This window comes from Nycticebus coucang, chromosome 1 (assembly GCF_027406575.1).
Source record: "Nycticebus coucang isolate mNycCou1 chromosome 1, mNycCou1.pri, whole genome shotgun sequence".
Lineage (NCBI taxonomy): Eukaryota > Metazoa > Chordata > Mammalia > Primates > Lorisidae > Nycticebus > Nycticebus coucang.
In genome coordinates this window covers 133,370,701-133,388,598 of record NC_069780.1, presented here as the reverse complement: position 1 = coordinate 133,388,598, position 17,898 = coordinate 133,370,701, and the positions used below count along the sequence as shown (strand labels likewise).

Below are 17,898 nucleotides of genomic sequence, written 5' to 3'. Positions count from 1 at the left end.
TGTTTATATAATAAGGGTTTTTGAGGGAGAAACACCTCAAGACATAACAAAAAAAATTTTTTTTTTTTTTTTTTTTGAGACAGAGTCTGACTATGTTGCCCAGGCTAGAATGGCCTGGTGTCAGCCTCACTCACAGCAACCTCAAACTCCTTGGTTCAAACAGTCTTCTTGCCTCAGCCTTCCAAGTACCTGGAACTACAGATGCCTACAACAACACCTGGCTAATCTTTTCTATTTTTAGTAGAGACCAGGTCTTTTGCTTTTGCTGAGGTTGGTCTCAAACTCCTGAGCTAAGTGATCCTCCTGCCGTCCAGACTGCTCAGATTACAGGCATGAGCAACCAAGCGGGGCCTAAACATAACCAAATACAGAACAGGTCAGTAAGAATATGTAAAATCTTAAAATTTCTTTAACGCCTAATACATACTATAAAACAGAGAAGAAACAGACAAATGATACATATTGCAACAAATATGACAAATGGCTGATTATCATATAGAGTTTTTACAAATCGACAAGGAAAGAATAGCAAAAAAAGAGATGAACAAGCAATTCAAGAGGAAAAAGAAATATAAATAAACGATAAACAATTTGGGTTGTTTACTGAGGATACTCAACCTCATGAACACAAAGTACAATTTAAAATAATAACATACTATTTTTATCTAGCAGTTTGACAAATATTTTAACATTTGTCAAAACTCAGCTTTCTTAATACCTGAGGGTATGGTTATTCATATGCTATCAGTCAGAGTGAAATGCATTATTCTTTGGAAAGAGTATTTAACAATAACTGAAATTTTAAAATATATATGTTGTTCCAACAATATAGTAAAAGAAAATTAGACTTAATCTAAATGTCTGAGAAAAACGTAGGAGCAAATAAACAAGATACGGTACATGCATCTATCAGAATGGTACATCAGCTTGTAGCAGTTAATATGTAAGATGTTTTAAAAGAAAAGGTGCAAAACAAGAGGTTTAGTATGATACTATTTGTGAATCATACAAATAAAAACAAATTTTCTGGAAGGATGAACAGAAATTTAACTTTGGTTGTTTCTTGAATTCAGGATTAAAAATAAAGAGAAAATAAAAGGAAGCATTAAATTTTAATGTGATGAATTGTTTTTCACCAAATGCATTTTATTTAAAAGACAGATTTTAATAAAGAACAGTTTAATATTTGCTTTTAAGTGAAGCAATTACAACTAACATATTATGAATCCCTACCATACGGCAAGTTTTGTAGCAGGGGCTGAGTCTTAAGTAATAAACTATTGAACTAATAATTGAGACATTCAACTTACCTTTTTTTTTTGCAGTTTTTGGCCAGGGCTGGGTTTGAACCCATCACCTGTGGTGTATGGGGCCGGTGCCCTAGTCCTTTGAGCCACAGGCACCACCCTCAACTTACCTTTTATAAATGTTTATTTTACATACTGAGAGCTCTTTTTTCACAAAGATGAAGTGAAGAAATACTATTTTTCTTCTCACCTACTTCCAATCCCTTCACATTAAATAATAAATTCTCCCAGTAAATACTTGTTACTTGAAATTATTTCACCCGATTTATTATCACACAGCTAAATAACATGATTTTTGTAAATTAAGAAACACCTAATTGTTTCGGGCTTTTTTCTTAAAGAGATGGAATCTTGCTCTGTTGCTCAAGCTGGAATGCGATGATACCATCATAGCTTACTGAGCCTTAAACTCCTGAACTCAAAGGATCCTTCTGCCTCAGTCTCCCACATAGCTCAGACTGCAGGCATGTGCCACCATGCCCACATTTATTTTTTATATATTTTTATTTTTTTAGATATAGGGTCTCACTATGTTACTAAGGCTAGTGTCAAACTCCTGGTCTCAAGTGATACTCCCGCCTCAGCTTCTCAAACTGCTGGCTGAGAGGTGTGAGCTACTGCCCTTCTCAAACTGCTGGCTGAGAGGTGTGAGCTACTGCCCCAGGCTAAAAATGACTTCAATTGTTTTTTGTTTTTTTTTTGGCCGGGGCTGGGTTTGAACCAGCCACCTCCGGCATATGTGACCGGTGCCCTACTCCTTGAGCCACAGGCGCCACCCAACTTCAATTGTTTTACTAACAATTAGACTCTGTCAGAAAACACGGGTCCATCAATAAATAACATATAGTAATGAATGGTTACAGTAACGTCACAACTCTTCATACCCAGACTTCTTCATATACGAATACTATCAATTTCACATCAACAAACTGAACATTAATATTTATTCTTCGTCTTCAGAGACAAAATTATGTAGGTAATAGCCTCTATTTAATAAAAAATAGCAATAGATGCATATTTAATAAACAATATTATCATTACATTTTTAAATTTAATTAAAGTACATTGTTTTTATTTTTTTTAAATGGAGTCTTCCTCTTGTCCTGGCTAGAGTGCAATGGCATCATTATAACTCACTGCAACCTCCAACTCCTGGGTCAAACTCCTGCCTTAGCCTCCCAAGTAGCTGGGAAATGCACCACCATGCCTAACTAATATTTTCTGGGTTTTTTTTTTTTTTTTTAAAGACAGTTTCATTATGTCATCCTTGGTAGAGTGCCATGGAATCACAACTCACAGCAACCTCAAACTCTTGAGCTTAAGTGATTCTCTTGCCTCAGCCTCCCAAGTAGCTGGAACTACAAGCGCCCACCACAACGCCTGGCTATTTTTTGGTTGCAATTGTCATTGTTTAGCAGGCCCAGGCCGGGCTCAAACCCGCCAGCCTTGGTGTATGTGGCCAGCACCCTACTCCCTGAGCTACGGGCGGCAAGCCTAAGTTTTTCTGTTTTTAGTAGGCATGAGGTGTCACTCTCATTCAGGTTGATTTTAAACTCCTAAGCTCAATGTTCCCATCTTGGCCTCCGGAAGTGCTAGGATTATAGGCATAAGCCACTGTGCCCAGCCTAAAGTACATATTCTATTTGTAACCTTCATTATGAGTTCACTAAAATGAGATCTATTTTGTAATTTCCTTGAAACATACAATAGGAAATGTATAACACAAAGAGCAAGAAATAGACTGAAAGTTGAATAAGTTTAGTAATAGAAATGCTTGTGTTTCTCCCTATCATCTGTTTCATTGTATCTAAGACTACCACTCAAATTCTGCAGCCTTATTCATTTTTTTTTTTTTTTTTTTTTTGTGGAGACAGAGTCTCACTGTACCGCCCTCGGGTAGAGTGCCGTGGCGTCACACGGCTCACAGCAACCTCTAACTCTTGGGCTTATGCGATTCTCTTGCCTCAGCCTCCCGAGCAGCTGGGACTACAGGCGCCCGCCACAACGCCCGGCTATTTTTCTGTTGCAGTTTGGCCGGGGCTGGGTCCGAACCTGCCACCCTCGGCATATGGGGCCGGCGCCCTACTCACTGAGCCACAGGCGCCGCCCAGCCTTATTCATTTTTTTAAGCTGTTCCAGTTAATACTTCTGGTCACTGCCAAATCTCTCCTCCAAAATATTCATATTGTTTCTCTTTCCTACCCAGTTCTTTGACTACATACCACAGTGAAAGTTCTGCAAGCAAATACAGCTAACAAAAACTATTTGTTAGCAGATGCAATATAATTACTTATTAAATTTTTTCCTGAGCAGATGCAATATAATCACTTACTAAATTTTTTCTTTCTTCAAATAAGCCATGCACGATTATTTTAGTTCATAATTCAAGAAAGAGTAATTAACTATATTTAAATCTATAGAAACTAACATGATATGCTAGGAATACAACTACTCAGGAAAGAATAGAGATAAAATTTCATCCCTCCCATTTTCACATCAGTCATCAACGTATTACTTCCAAGAGTCAAGCACTGCAATTATAAGTCAAGCATATAATCACCTGATAATATGCAAAAGGAGAGACATTTCAAGAATTAAAAATTCCCTGCTCTGTACTGTGACATGAGTAATGTTCTATCTTAAAAAAGAAATAAGACACCCAAAATGTTAAACTATATACAATTTCAAAATATACTATAACATATCATATACCGGTCAAAATAAATACTAAACCTTTATGTTCAAAATATTTCTTTAAAATTATCTCTAAGAATGGAGACAAACTCCTCTGCTTTTCCAACTTGATATTCAACAAATTTGTTTTTAAACTTTGAATATATAAGAAGGGCAAAATATGTGAAAAAAGGACATTAAAATGTGAGGTTTTTCTTAAATACTAACAAACACATGTAAATCAGACTTAGTTTTTTTTTTTTTGGAGGCAGAGTCTTACTATGTTGCCCTTGGTAGAGTGGAGTCACAGCTCACAGCAACCTCAAATTCTTTAGGCCTAAGCCATTCTCTTGCCTCAGCTTCCTGAGTAACTGGGACTACAGGCACTCACTACAATGCCCAGCTATTTTTCGGTTGCAGTTGTCATTGTTATTTAGCAGGCCCAGGCTGGGCTCGAACCCACCAGCCTTGGTGTATGTGGCTGGGGCCCTGCTCACTGAGCTAAGGGCACAGAGGATCAGACTTAGATATTAACAGAAATGTAAGTATACCTTTTACATTTATAAATAATATAAATTCTATCATAAGAAAATGTGAATTTTCTTTGAATCAGTAAAATCCATAATTATTTTTATTTTTACATGGTCAATTTTAAATTTTAACTGACTTAGCCAACACTTTTTTAAACATTTTTTTGCCCATGGCATGCTGACCATTTTTAACTACTGTGCAACTTTTGTATAATCAGATACTTCTGATCCTACCAGTTGAGTTACATGCTTAACAAGTTTGTTGTTTTTTTCTCAAATCTATTTATGTCAGTTTACTTGTTGTAGACCTTATATAACTTAAACATTATTTAAGTCTATAGACTACAAATGCAAGAAGACAGAATTGTTCCTGTGTAAACTAAGTTGAATATATAAATTAAGTAGAATGACTCAATGAAAAACCAGAAAGCCTACACTTAGAGATTTTAGAAAGAATCTTTTAAGCTTTTATTGCACTTTAGAGAAATCAAAACTAGAAATTGCAGATCATGCATTATGGATATAGTTTACACAAGAACAATGTCTCTCAACTCCACAAAGAGAAGTCAAAAGTTTACAAATGAATATACATATATACATATTATGTTAAAAATTTTAGATGTATTTTTTATGATTTTCCTGCTTTAACTTTTTAAATAACCTACCAAGTAACAATTCCAATCTCATCAGACATGAAAGCTTCTAACATTTCTTTTCTGAAGCCCTTAAACTAGTTTGATATACCAACTACATAAATACTGCATGTTCATATAAAATAACAGCATGTAGTAATAAGCAGTCTAAGATAACCTTATGATGTTTTACAAGGACAAGGGCCTTGCCCTTGTTCACACATGTATCCCAAGTACCTAGAACAGTTCCTGGTTTATAGTTGATACTCAATAAACATTTGTTAGATGAAGAAGAAAAGGAACTTACTGTGATGACAGCCTTGCTAAGACAGATGGATCCCCTGCAGCCATACTCTGTCTCATCTTCAGATTTGTAGTAACTCAAAGTATTATTTTTCAAAACTACCCAACGATCCTGCCACCCATGAATGTAGTTTGTCCACTGGGAAAGGAAAGGGTAATCGAAAAAGGAAAATAAAAAATAAAAGTATTTTAGAAATCCAAACATTTTCAAACAGCAATCTAATTTTAAAACCAAAACATGAAAACTCCTAACTTAATTATATGCAAAAACAGTAAAATGATTATAAAAAATAAAATGATGAGATTTTCTACATTGTATAATCATTTTCATTTTTTTTTTTGAGACAAGAGTTTTACTTTGTCACCCTAAGTAGAGTGCTGTGCTGTTATAGCTCACAGCAACCTCAAACTCTCGGGCTCAAATGATCTTCCCGCCTCAGCCTCCCAAGTAGCTAGGACTACATAGGCACCTACCACAACACCTGGCCATTTTTAGAGAGGGGGTCACACTCCTGAGCTCAGGCAATTCACCCACCTCGGCCTCCCAGAGTGCTAGAATTATAGGTGTAAGCAATCATTTTCATTATTGTTTTGTTTTGTTTTAAAGAGATAGGTCTCTCTCTCTTACCTAGGCTAGAGAACAGTAAATAGCACAATCACAGCTTATTGCAACCTCAGACTCCTGAGTAAGAGTGAGATTCTTCCACCTTAGCGTCCTGCATAGCTGGGACTACAAGCACATGCCACTATGCCTGGCTAATTTAAAAATAAATTTTTTTTTTTTTTGTAGAGATAAGGTCTTGCTATGATGCCCAGCCTGTTCTCGAACTCTTGGCCCTAAGCATTCCTCCTATTTTGGCCTTAGAAAGTGCTGGGATTAAAGGCATGAGCCACTGCACCTGGCTCATTTTCAGTAATTTAGACAATACTATAAATAAACAGATAAGACACAAAATACAAAATTTTCTTCTAATATTTGAAAATTAAAAATTCTGCTTTGTTGTGTGCTTTCATCCTTCCCTCACTGCCATCATAATACTTGTTTTTGTCACTGTCATAATTAACTTATTCAGTAGAAAAGTGTGTTCAGTTATATAGTCTCTTATTCTCCCACACCAAGGACTGCATGAAGGCTTCAAAATCAATAGAACTATAACAGCCAGTTATAGCCAAAACTATTTTTATTTCCATATAAAAATTTATGATGGTCAAAACTATATCAAAGTAAAAATACTAGATATTTAATCTTTAGTGTAAGTCTACATCAACTTTAATTTTTCCACTATAGAACTGACTATTTAATTCCTTTCCCATGTTTTTCTTAAGATATATTTTTTGAACCCAAGAGTAATAATACAAATAAACTGGTTTTCAAAAATATACTTGAATTATCTGTTTCTGGTAATTACAAATGGTGTTTGTGTAGCTTAAAGTCTTGGGGCACAGTGAAGATTATAATCAATAAACTAGCAAAGGCAGAAATGTAACCTCTATAGGAATACTTAATTTTGCATGTTTTTGTTTATGCTCTGGGGCTTTAGGTATATACAATTTTAAAAAGTAGGCAATTCCAAAAATTATCTCCTAATTCCAAAAACAAATTTAAAATGGATTATCAAAATATACTGCATTGGCTCAGGTTCTTTACCCGTTGAGAAATCTTTATTTTCCTATTATCTAATTTAGCATGTTTGAGATCAGTTTGGTTTTTCAGTCTCCTAAGCCCCATCATTGTAGCCCCTTCTCTAAGAGCTCATTCATGCAAACAATTTAATTCATTCTAAGGCTTTCTAATCAGCATTTCTTTATTTACAACTGTTATGACTTACCATCAATTAGATACCCACTTGAAATAAATGAGTTGCATACAAATTTGAATTCACCACCTCCTATAATGTATACTTTGCATGTTTCTATTTTCTTGGCTGTACTGCTACTTCTGAAATCATGCAGACTTAAATTCAGCTCAGGGTTATACGAATAGAAATGCGAATAGAGGATTAAATAGACCCAACTACTTTACTACTTGTGCAAGTAGTTTTGACAAGTTACTTTTGTGAGCATCAGTTTCTTTGCCTATTGTTTAAACAGCTGAATAAAATAAATAAAATGCCTAGCATACTCATAGAACTTACTCAATACCTGACTGTTCCTTCTCAATCTTTATAGCCTATCACCAAATCCTACTGGTCTTTCTTAAATTTGCCTCCTCTCCCCTATTTTCAATTACCCAAATTATCAGCTTCCTGAATTCCTAAGAAGGCTTAAGCACCTTATCTCTACTATCTTTTGCTTTTTTATACCTTACATAGTCTTAAACATATTTATCTGTCTTACATATTTATCTCACTGAGTTCAGCTCCAAAACTTACATGGTAGATTTCCCACTGCCTGACATACAAATTGTTTAGAATGACATCCAAGACTCCAGAGATTAAAACCTCATTCACAATTATTGCCTTCATTAGGTTAGTAAGTGTGTGACTGTGGTCAAGTTACTTATTCTGCTTGTGTCTTTTCTTTGTCAAACTCTTATCTCTTAGAGTTAAGATTAAACAAAAATAGTCGTGGAGCAGTGCCTGGCACACAGTATTTTCTCAGTTTGAGGAAGAATTATGCATAGCTAATGAAGCTTAACCTTCAGCATCTCTCGCGAAAACAGACCTCTTTCAAAATGATAGGAGTGAGCTAATTATGTATCCATAATTTCACCTTTTTTTTTAATAGAGGACTGAAAAGTACATAAGCCTGAGGACCTTTTACTCTAAATATTAGCTGCTATTATAACACCTTGAAGGCAGGTTTTTTTGCCTTTGCTCTCACAACATTCCTTCACTCCTCCCCATTTAACAAATAGACAAGGCAATATGCTGGATGCTGCAGAAGAATAAAATATTTCTGCTGCCAAAAGGCTGGCAAGCACAATTTCAAGTGAAAAATATATTTAGAATAAGAATTGGAAGCAAGATACAAACAAAATGCTATAGTAATTCAAGGAGACCTTGAATGGTGAAATAAGAAAAAGCTCTATGGAAAGGATAGTATTTAAGATGGAGTCTTAAAGATGAATAGAATTTCAGGCAACAGTTAGGTGTGTGGAGAAATGGAAGTTAAGGTAAATTACCAGGGACAGAAGATATCCTGAAGTCAGTGAAATCTACCTTACCCACATTTAGTTGCTCTCAAGTCCTACTAAGACATGAATCTTTTCCTTATCATGATCTGTCCAGCTATTTGTTATAACCCACATAGTATTAGCCTATCCAGTGTTTTTGGAACCAATGTACTCTTAAGAAGCGAATCTATAAGAAATAAGCTTCATAGGTATGTCTGCAATTTCATACCACCACATAGAAAAAAAGACATTTGGCCTGGTATATTTCTAATATATATTTCTCCCCTCAGTCCAAATCTACTCAATTTTGAGAAACAGGAAGCACAACTAATTAGGATGGGACTTATCTACATTACTCAATGGAAGGAAAAGAACAAATGCTAAGTTCGAACTCTTTTTTAAATTACCAGGTGAATACAAAAGACTTAAAATATATAATACATAATTTAAACTTAACCGTGTACCACACTCGGTATGAGCATACTATTCAATCTAGAATATCCTTAATTAAAACTTTCCCTAAAACATTATAAATTACCATACATAGTTAAATTTCAGGGATATTTCCTTCAGCTATGAAGAGTAATACCAAAATATCTAGTGATATTCATTCTACATTATGCAACGATAGTCAAAACTGAAGTTATTCACCTTGCATAGAATTGGTCAAAAAGTACATTTTTATGCACTTAAAGATCAAGAAGACAGTCTGCCATTTTTAGGTCTATAGTATACCGTCTACATTACTCAGTGTACAAGTACATACTCAAGAGTACTGGTGACTCCCCCTCTGCCTCCTGCCATCACTCCACTCTTCCACCTCACAAGAAAGTGTGATCAATAGATCGAAAGTATTTGTTTAATAAAATAATCAACACACCACAATACTAAAATGGCAGTCTGGTTCTCATCTAATGAATAAAATCATCACACTATCAGAATCACTGGGAAACAAGGAATTCATTTCCTAACTATTGCCTACTACACAATGTGTTCAACAGATTCCTAAATTATAAAATACATTTAATCTGAAGAAACCCTGGAGACCTTCACTTTCTTGAAAACCTTGCACTGAAATCTCAAGAATGATCACAGTATCAATACACCCCACTTTTTCTGCTATACAAATAAAAGTTAAACTTGTAATCCATGGTTCTGACACACCTTTCCTAGACCCCTTCTCAGTAGCTTTCTAAAGATATCATAAAAGCCTAACATGAAACAATTCCACAAATAATGTCCAAATATTTTGTCAAAGTATGAATACTGGAAGTAGGGTGATTTCTTAATAGCCAGTGGCTGCACATGACCTAGCATCTTATGACCATCTTCTTGAGGGACTGGCCCCAGCTCCCCCTCTCCAACTGCTAGGTTAAGTCATTTCTAAAAGTTTAAAAGGAAGGGAGAGAGAAAGAGAAGTCAAAAAGCTATGTATGTGAGTGATCTTATAGCAAAAACTTAAAAAAAAACAAAACACATCATGTAATTTTAAAAGATCACCCACCTACAGGCCCATGAATGGTTACTTCGCTAAAATTTTAAACAAGATTAAAAAACCAAAACACAACACAGAAAAGGTAAAATGTCTCTTCCTTACCCTGGGCCCCTTAGTGCTCTTCTTCCTGGACTAAAGGGTGGACTCCATTCTGACATGTTCCAAGTTCCTATGAGTATTTCTTGTACCCACTATGTGCCCATTAAATAGCTCTTTTCTGAGCTAGGGAAAGAGGTGAAGGGAAAAGTACAAAAGTTCTCCACATTGCTATTTTTCACTACCTCTAACCTGGCATAGTTTACTGCTTCAGATTTCAGCACCAAGACGAGTCGCTCCAGCTTCTGTCTCAACAGCCACGTCCGCAGGGTCCCCCAACCCTACTACTCGCTTGGCATCTCCCATAACCTCGTTTAAGAGGTCGGGTATAAACCGCCCCCATACCCAGTGGTTCCGTCACCGTTGCTGCCCAACCCAGATTCCTATCTATACCCGGGACAGCTGCCGCCCTGGGTCCCAAGTCACGGCGCGCATCTGGCCTCTCAAAGTGGGTCCTGGGTTAACACACGCTTTTCCTAGTTCTTGGCTGCTCCTGACGAGCCACAGAGCAGGCGGGGAGGACAGTGTCCCTTTCCTCCCAGATCACCCGTAGCCCCACACCCCGCACATTCCGTGCCTCCCGTTCAGCCCCACCCCACGCCCTCAGAGGCTTGTCTCGCAGCAGGTGAGTCTGGGCAAAGGGCCCTTGACTCCGTGGGTTGCTCACCTTACTGAGGACCCCGCAGCGCTCCACCGGCGGCCCAGATTCCGTCTCCGGCTCCTCCTCCGAGCCCGACGAGTTCCAGCTCTGGTTATCCGACATGGAGGCGCGACAGCCGAGCAGGAGACCGGCCCCCACTCCCTGAGCTGCGCGGGAGGAGGCGCCCAGTCCCCGGGGTGAAGGGTCGGAGGATGGTGAAGCCAAGAGCGCCCGCTCGGGTGCTGAGGGGAACAGGAGGGACGAAGTCCGCCCGCTGCGCCGCCGCCGCCGCCGCGCCTGACACCGAGCTGCCCGGGGAAGGAGGACGAGCGGCGAAGGAAGCCTGCCCTTCCAGCCGTCAGTCGCGGCCGCCGTCGCCGTGACCCCTGCGTTGCGCCCAGAGCCGCCACCCGAACTCAGCCCCCTCGATGCCAATCTCAAACAGGTAAGAAAAGGGAGAGAAAGAAGGGAAGAGAAAATCCAGACGGAGAGACCTGGATCCACTCACAGCTCCACTACCGCCGCCATCTTCCTGCCTGGCCCACTATTTACCCCCCCATCCCCTTCGGTTGTCCCCTCCCCTTCGTCCTCCCATTCTCCCCCTACTCCCCGCCCTGTCACCCTCCCCCGCCCCCGGCGTCTGACGCTACGCGCCGAAGGCTCTAGGACCTCCTCCCGCGCCCTACCTCCGGTTCTCCCGGATGACGACGGGTAGCAAAGTAGGCGGAGTGGGGCAGGGAGCGGGCGGGCTAAGGACGCCGCTGCGCTGCATTCTGGGAAGGACGCTGCTGGTTCGTCGCGCAGCCTCCTGGGAGTTGTAGTAACGATCTTGAGGCAATGGTGAGTGTCCCGCTGGGGCAAGGCTTGTCGCCTTCGGGATGGGCAATTTGTGGTGGGCTTCGTTTGGCAGTTGCGTGATCGGCCTTGACTGGGTCTCTGTCTAGCGTGTTTATGACGAACCCGCCGGGCTGGCGGCCCCGGACGTGAGATAACTTCCGACTGTGGACGGTGGGCCTCCCTTCCGCGGCGGCTTTCCGAAACCCGGGGAGCATCTTGCCGCTGGCCTGGGCGGGAAAGTGTCCGGCGCGGGCTAGGGGCTTGTAACCTGTCTAGGGACTAGGCGTTTTTCTTTTGGTTAAATCGCCGCTGTAAATTTTGACGGTCCTCTATCTTGTTCATTAAAAGTTACACTTCACCCTTTACGTTTTCCCCATTTAAGGAGGAATTTCCTCGGTTGCTCTTCACTGGCGCGCACTTCACAATTTTGGATTTCTAGAATTTTTTTTTTGCTGAAGGTAATTTTGAGTTTGTCAGAAAATGAATGACGTCAGAAGAATTTTAAAATAAATAAGAATGACAAATGATAGCCCAGCCTTTCTCTTGGTTGTATCCTTCTGAGACCCAGGTTAACTCTCTACCTCTCGAAGACGGGAAAGTGTAATAGAAACTTTTTGGTATAAGAAAGGCCAACGTGCAGTAATTTTGTTGAATAATAAGGGGTTAGTTAGGCAATAGGAGGCTAGCTTTGTTTTAAAGCTAGAACTGAATTAGTGGAAAGACCAATAGAAGATGTGTTATCTTGTCAATTGTCTTTTGTATACATTATAAGGATGAATTTCATTGTGAGACCTTTGACTTTGTAGCTTTAGTTCTTTCTTACCTACTTTTATAGCTTGTTAATTTCCTGATAATTGTCAACAGTAATTTTCATATTTGCCATTCCAAAAAGAAAGGAGAAAATTCCACAACATATTTTCCCTCTTTATTAAGTTACTAAAAAGTACACTTTTAGAATATTGAATTAAGTTTTGCTTTGCTTTTCATTACCTAATATAGGTAGACTCCTAATTTTTTTTTTTTTTTTATTGAGACAGTCTCACTTCGTCCCCCTTGGTAGCGTCACAGCCAACAGCAACCTCAAACTCTTGGGCTCAAGCGATTCTCTTGCCTCAGCCTCCCAAGTAGCTGAGAACTACAGCCACCCGCCACATTGCCCGGCTATTCTTAGAGACGGGGGTCTCGCTCTGGCTCAGGCTGGTCTCCAACCTGTGAGGTAAGGCAATCCACCAGCCTCAACCTCCCAGAGTGCTATGATTACCAGCATGAGCCACCAGCCTGGCTTTCTAATCTGAGTTTTTTAAGTTCTAAGTTTTCAAATGTCTTTCAGTTACTCTTAGGTAAATGATTGTGAATTATTGAGAAATTCACTTCATAATGCAATTTAGAATCGTGGAAGTATGGTATATATTTTTTGAAATTTAAAATTAATGAGAGTACATGCTTTTAGTTTACACAGTATGCTTTTGTATGGTTCAAGTCTGAGTTGTAGGTGTTGCGGACCCCCCACAGGAATCCCTCTACTTAGTGCTTCCCTTCTCCCCTTCCTTCTTCTTCTCTTCCTCCTCCTTCCCTTCCCCCTCACCATTCCCCTCCTCCTGCCCCTCACCATCCTCACCCTCCCCCACTCCCTCTACCTCCCCCTCTCCTATAACAAAGGGCCTACCGTAGACTTCCCCAAGAGTTCCACAGGAAAGAGCCTAACTCACCAGAACATTCCAGCAAGCTGTGAAATCTTCCTCCCCCTACACCCAGTATAAAGAAGTCTCCAACTGCCCTTGGTACAGATGTCATCTTTGCCCAGGTGGGTCTCTTCTCTTTTCATTAAACTTAGCTTGAACCTCTCCAGATCTTGACTGTGTACACACCACTGAAACCCTTTCGGGAGTTATGTCCTTCACCTGGGAAGCTGGCATCATACCCCTGTAGTGTACCCACTGGATGGGAATTTACTCATCCTATGTTTGTTTTTATATTGAATGTTGTATTTTAATGCTTTTATTGGTTGTGTGTCATTGTGATTACCCATTCTTAGATCATTAAGGGGCCCATTTAGTAGGAATTTGCTTCATTGTAGTTAGTATTAATATTAGTGTAACTTTTTGAAAAAGATTGTTGATACATTGTTTCTTTATGTCTATGAGATAAAAATTTTTAAGTACAGAAATATTTTTATATAATGATTACAATACCAAATGAATGGTTGTGGTTTACTGCATTACTGTTGATGGAAAGAAATTACTATACAAAAATAAAATAATGCACTTTCTTTATTCCATGAGGAGAATGATAGCTTTGAGGGTTTTTCCCCCCCTTATTTAGGGCCTTCCCCAACCCTATTATAAATGACCTATATTTTCTATTTTATTATTTTATTCTTACTTTTGCAACTTGAATTCATCTGAGGTTTGTCTTTGTGTATGGAATGAGGTACAAATTTAGATATATTTTAAAGGTGGCCACTTAGCTCAACATTTTATTGAATAGTCTATTTTTACCCTCATACTTTCATGATATGCAAAATCTCTGCATCTAAGTCTGTTTCTGAACTCTGAACTCCTTTGTTTTTCAGTGATCTATTTTTGTATATTTATGCTAATACCATATCTGTTGTCCTGGGTAGAGTACAGTGGCTGTCATCATAGCTCAATCAAACTTCTGGGCTCAAGCAATCCTCCTGCATTTGTTGTGCCCATGTCGCAGGAACCCCCACATAAATCACCCGGAGACCAAGTCCCAAGGATGCAAAAGCAAGAGGTTGTTTATTTACAAGCTCAAGCCTGGGCTTCCTGGTCCTGGCACAGCAGGAGAGCAGAGAAGCCCGAACTCAAAAAGGAGGGAGGTTTTTAAGGGTACAGAAGGGAAAAAAAAGGGAGGGGGTGTGAGGTGAGCCACTGGGACAAGCTGATAGGGTGTCTAGGGGACTGAGCAGTACTTGTCCTTGGCTGTCTGGGAGAGTGTTGCTATCGGAGCAGACGTTGTGCAAGGGCACAGATTATGGGGCAAGGACGGGGGTGTGGGGGAGGAAGCAGGTTGCCTAACGCCTTTGGTATGCAGCTGCAAAATGAAGGCTGAGGGACAAGATGAAGTTAGTTTTAATAAAATGGAGTTAACTTGGTCCTTATACCTCAGCCTCCCAAGTAGCTGGGACTACAGGCACCTGCCACCATGCTCCGATAATTTTTCTATTTCTAGTAGAGACAGGGTCTTACTTTGCTCAGGCTGGTCTTGAACTCCTGAGCTCAAGGGATCCTCCCTCCTCTCTGCCTTCCAGAGTGCTAGAATTATAAGCATGAGCCACTGTGCTGGCCTATACCCTTTTCACATGCATAATAGCAAAATTCTCCTGATTTTTAAAAATTTGGCTATTTTTGTGTATCTTCTTCCAGATGAATTTTAGAACAGCTTGTCAAATTGCATGAAAAATTCTGTGGGGATTTAGATTGAAAATGATTTAATTTGTAAAGAAATAACATCTTTATGGAATTAAATATTGGTCAAGCACTTTAACTTTCTGATCTAACCAAGTCCTTATAAATCATGTAAGGTGAGTGTAGAGTTGGCACCCTTTTAAGTGTCTGGTTGGCTCCATTTGAGGCTGAGGGAGGCTCAGATTTTCTGATCGCTTCCTCTTCTCATAAGGGCACAATTCTATTGGATTCGGGCCCAACCTCATTTAACCTTAATTACATCTTTAGAGGTCCTGTCTCCAAATGTACTCACATTGATGGTTAGAACTTCAACATGTGAGTTTTGGGGGAACATAATTCATAATTCAGTCAGTTGGATTGCTTACACTGGATGTGAACATGTCTGTTAAGATCTAACAAAAAAATCATTTATTTAGATGTGTGTGTGCCAGATGTTGACTATAGACAGGTAAAATACAATCACTTTTTGCATCAACACCAAACATTAAGGTACATAAGGAAGTAATTCCAATATGCCTAACTTCACTTCATATGTATAGAAAGTACATCTACTTTTATGAATATACTTACAAAGATATTTTACAATAATGTCACTAAAGATGATTATATTCAAGTTTTTAGCAGCCCCTTATATTTCTGAAACTAGAGTTTCCATTGTCAGAAATGAAGGTAGATGTATTCAGCACATTCCATATAAATCAATATCCTTTTCGATATACTTTTGCAAATATCAGTTTACGAATGCATATAACAATATAGCAATTGGGACATACATAGTAATAGAGACTAATTACACTAATAATGTCATGTATTAAGCTGCCTCTCCATTTATTAAATACATATCCAAAGTCATTTGACCAGCCAGTACTGTCTGCTCACTTACTCTGAACTCAGTGTGTGAATCCCATAGTGACAGAAACGTCTGTGATTTTTAATGGGGCTGAGAAGAACAATGGGAGAGCTTATGTGATACATTAGTAGTGGACACAGGAAGGGAAAAAAAGGATCAAAGCATCAAATAATTCAGGCTAAATTGGAAAAGGCCAAGAGAGACTTGTTGAATTTGTAAATCTTCTAAATTTCTGTACTTCATTTAGGAGACATACTATGATGACAGCCACCGTACTCTACCCAGGACAACAGAGTTACGACTATCTCAAAAATGAAAAAAAGAAAGAAAATAGTATAAAGTGGTATTAGCATTAATATACAAAAATAGATCACTGAAAAACAAAGGAGTTCAGAGTTCAGAAACAGACTTAGATGCAGAGATTTTGCATATTACAGAAGTATGAAGGTAAAAATAGACTATTCAATAAAATGTTGAGCCAAGTGGCCATCTTTAAAATATATTTAAATTTGTACCTCATTCCATACACAAAGACAAATCTCAGATGAATTCAAGTTGCAAAAGTAAGAATAAAATAATAAAATAGAAAATATAGGTTGGGGAAGGCCCTAAGTAAGGGGGGGGGGACCTCAAAAGCTGTCATTCTCCTCATGGAATAAAGAAAGTGCATTATTTTATTTTTGTATTGTAATTTTTTTAATAGTAATGAAGTAAACCACAACCATTCATTTGGTATTGTAATCATTGTATAAAAATATTTCTGTACTTAAAAGAATTCCAACTGTACTTACTTATGTATTCCTGAATTTTAAAAGGATTTATCAAGCTTTCAAATGGTAGACAAACTTTTCCAGTTGCCCAGAATATCAAAAACCAGTCATGAAATGAGCTGTGAATAAAAACAGCCTTGTAATTGAGTCCGACTTTCTCATTCTCACAAGGTTACAGCCTTCCGATCTCTGCCCCTTCCAAAAGAATCAATGTTGACCCATGACTTTACTAGATGAGAAAGTAAATTATGTTCTTTGGTTGGTTGAACTAAAATCTACCACTGCTGTCCAAAGAAGGTTTAGAAACCATTACAATTTAAGCACCACACAGGAATTCCATATCCATGTGGATAAAAAAATTTAAAGAAACAGGTTCTGTCAATGACAACCCATGGTCTGGTAGGCCATGTGTTAATGAAGAAATGGAAGCATCCATAGAAGAAACCTTTGAGAAGTCAAAAAAAAAACTTTTTCCATCTCTTGATGGAAGCTTAAAAAGAGGCCCCTTGCTCTGTTGTATGAAACCTGCATACATTCCAGCTAGTGATTAGGTTCTCCTGAAGACTTACAGGGAACATCCTGATGAACAACTGAAAAGAAAGTGAACTGGCCCCTGGGACATCCTGCTTGCCACCCCTACAGCAGTCAAGTTAGCTGGATTACATCACTCCGGCATGAAGTCTTAATTCCCCGAGAAAACCAGTGAACTGAAGCTGGACCAGTGGACTGCAGAACTATACAGAGAGGATGGTTAAGAGCTTCAGTCATCGGCATCTTTGTGTATTATTGTATTTAGTGTGCCCCTACCAGGCTAGGGCAGTCATGACATAGCTGATATGGTCGTTTTAAGGCCTATAACCTTTATTTCCTATCTCCCATTCTCATTGTTTTATAAATTTAGCTTCCACCCTAAAGATGCCCATCTTGACTAATTTCGGGAGAATTTAGGAGATTAACTTTTGAATTGGAATGTTTTAGTCATGAGTTATGCCGATTATTGTGTTTAAGATAAAGATTAACATGGATTTTCATTGAACTTTCATGTATAAAACTGTGGAAATGGAAGAACAGAAGTCTTAGAGAGGCTACTCTCACTGTTCTCCAAATCACTGGCCTTCTGACAAAGTTTGGTGCACCTATGCTTCTCTTAGCAAAAAAAAAAAAGACAGTATTTCAGAAATGGAATTTCAAAAACAAAATTTAAAAAAAAGAAATAGAA

The 17,898-nt window shown here is 38.7% G+C and overlaps 2 protein-coding genes across 8 annotated transcripts in view; one reads left to right on the top strand and one right to left on the bottom strand.

Annotated features, from left to right (window-relative positions):
- CERT1 (ceramide transporter 1) overlaps positions 1 to 11,578 on the bottom strand; it is a 144,907-nt gene extending 133,329 nt beyond the window's left edge. The window contains exons 1-3 of one of the 2 annotated variants that reach the window (XM_053588496.1): positions 11,478 to 11,578; positions 10,819 to 11,215; positions 5,450 to 5,584 (exon numbers count right to left, since the gene is read on the bottom strand). In XM_053588496.1, the coding sequence (XP_053444471.1) occupies positions 5,450 to 5,584; positions 10,819 to 11,215; positions 11,478 to 11,563 (618 nt within the window). In that variant the 5' untranslated portion in view covers positions 11,564 to 11,578. Of the gene's footprint in view, positions 1 to 5,449; positions 5,585 to 10,818; positions 11,340 to 11,477 lie in introns of those variants that run through there. The other variant, XM_053588488.1, reaches the window with a different exon arrangement.
- The window catches only part of POLK (DNA polymerase kappa), a 76,024-nt gene continuing 69,239 nt past the window's right edge, over positions 11,114 to 17,898 (top strand). For 2 of the 6 annotated variants that reach the window (XM_053588474.1, XM_053588437.1), the window contains exon 1: positions 12,674 to 12,844. The gene's annotated coding sequence lies outside the window, so the exon portion shown is untranslated. Of the gene's footprint in view, positions 11,237 to 11,525; positions 11,632 to 12,673; positions 12,845 to 13,202; positions 13,433 to 17,898 lie in introns of those variants that run through there. The other 4 variants (XM_053588445.1, XM_053588470.1, XM_053588454.1 and 1 more) reach the window with 4 other exon arrangements.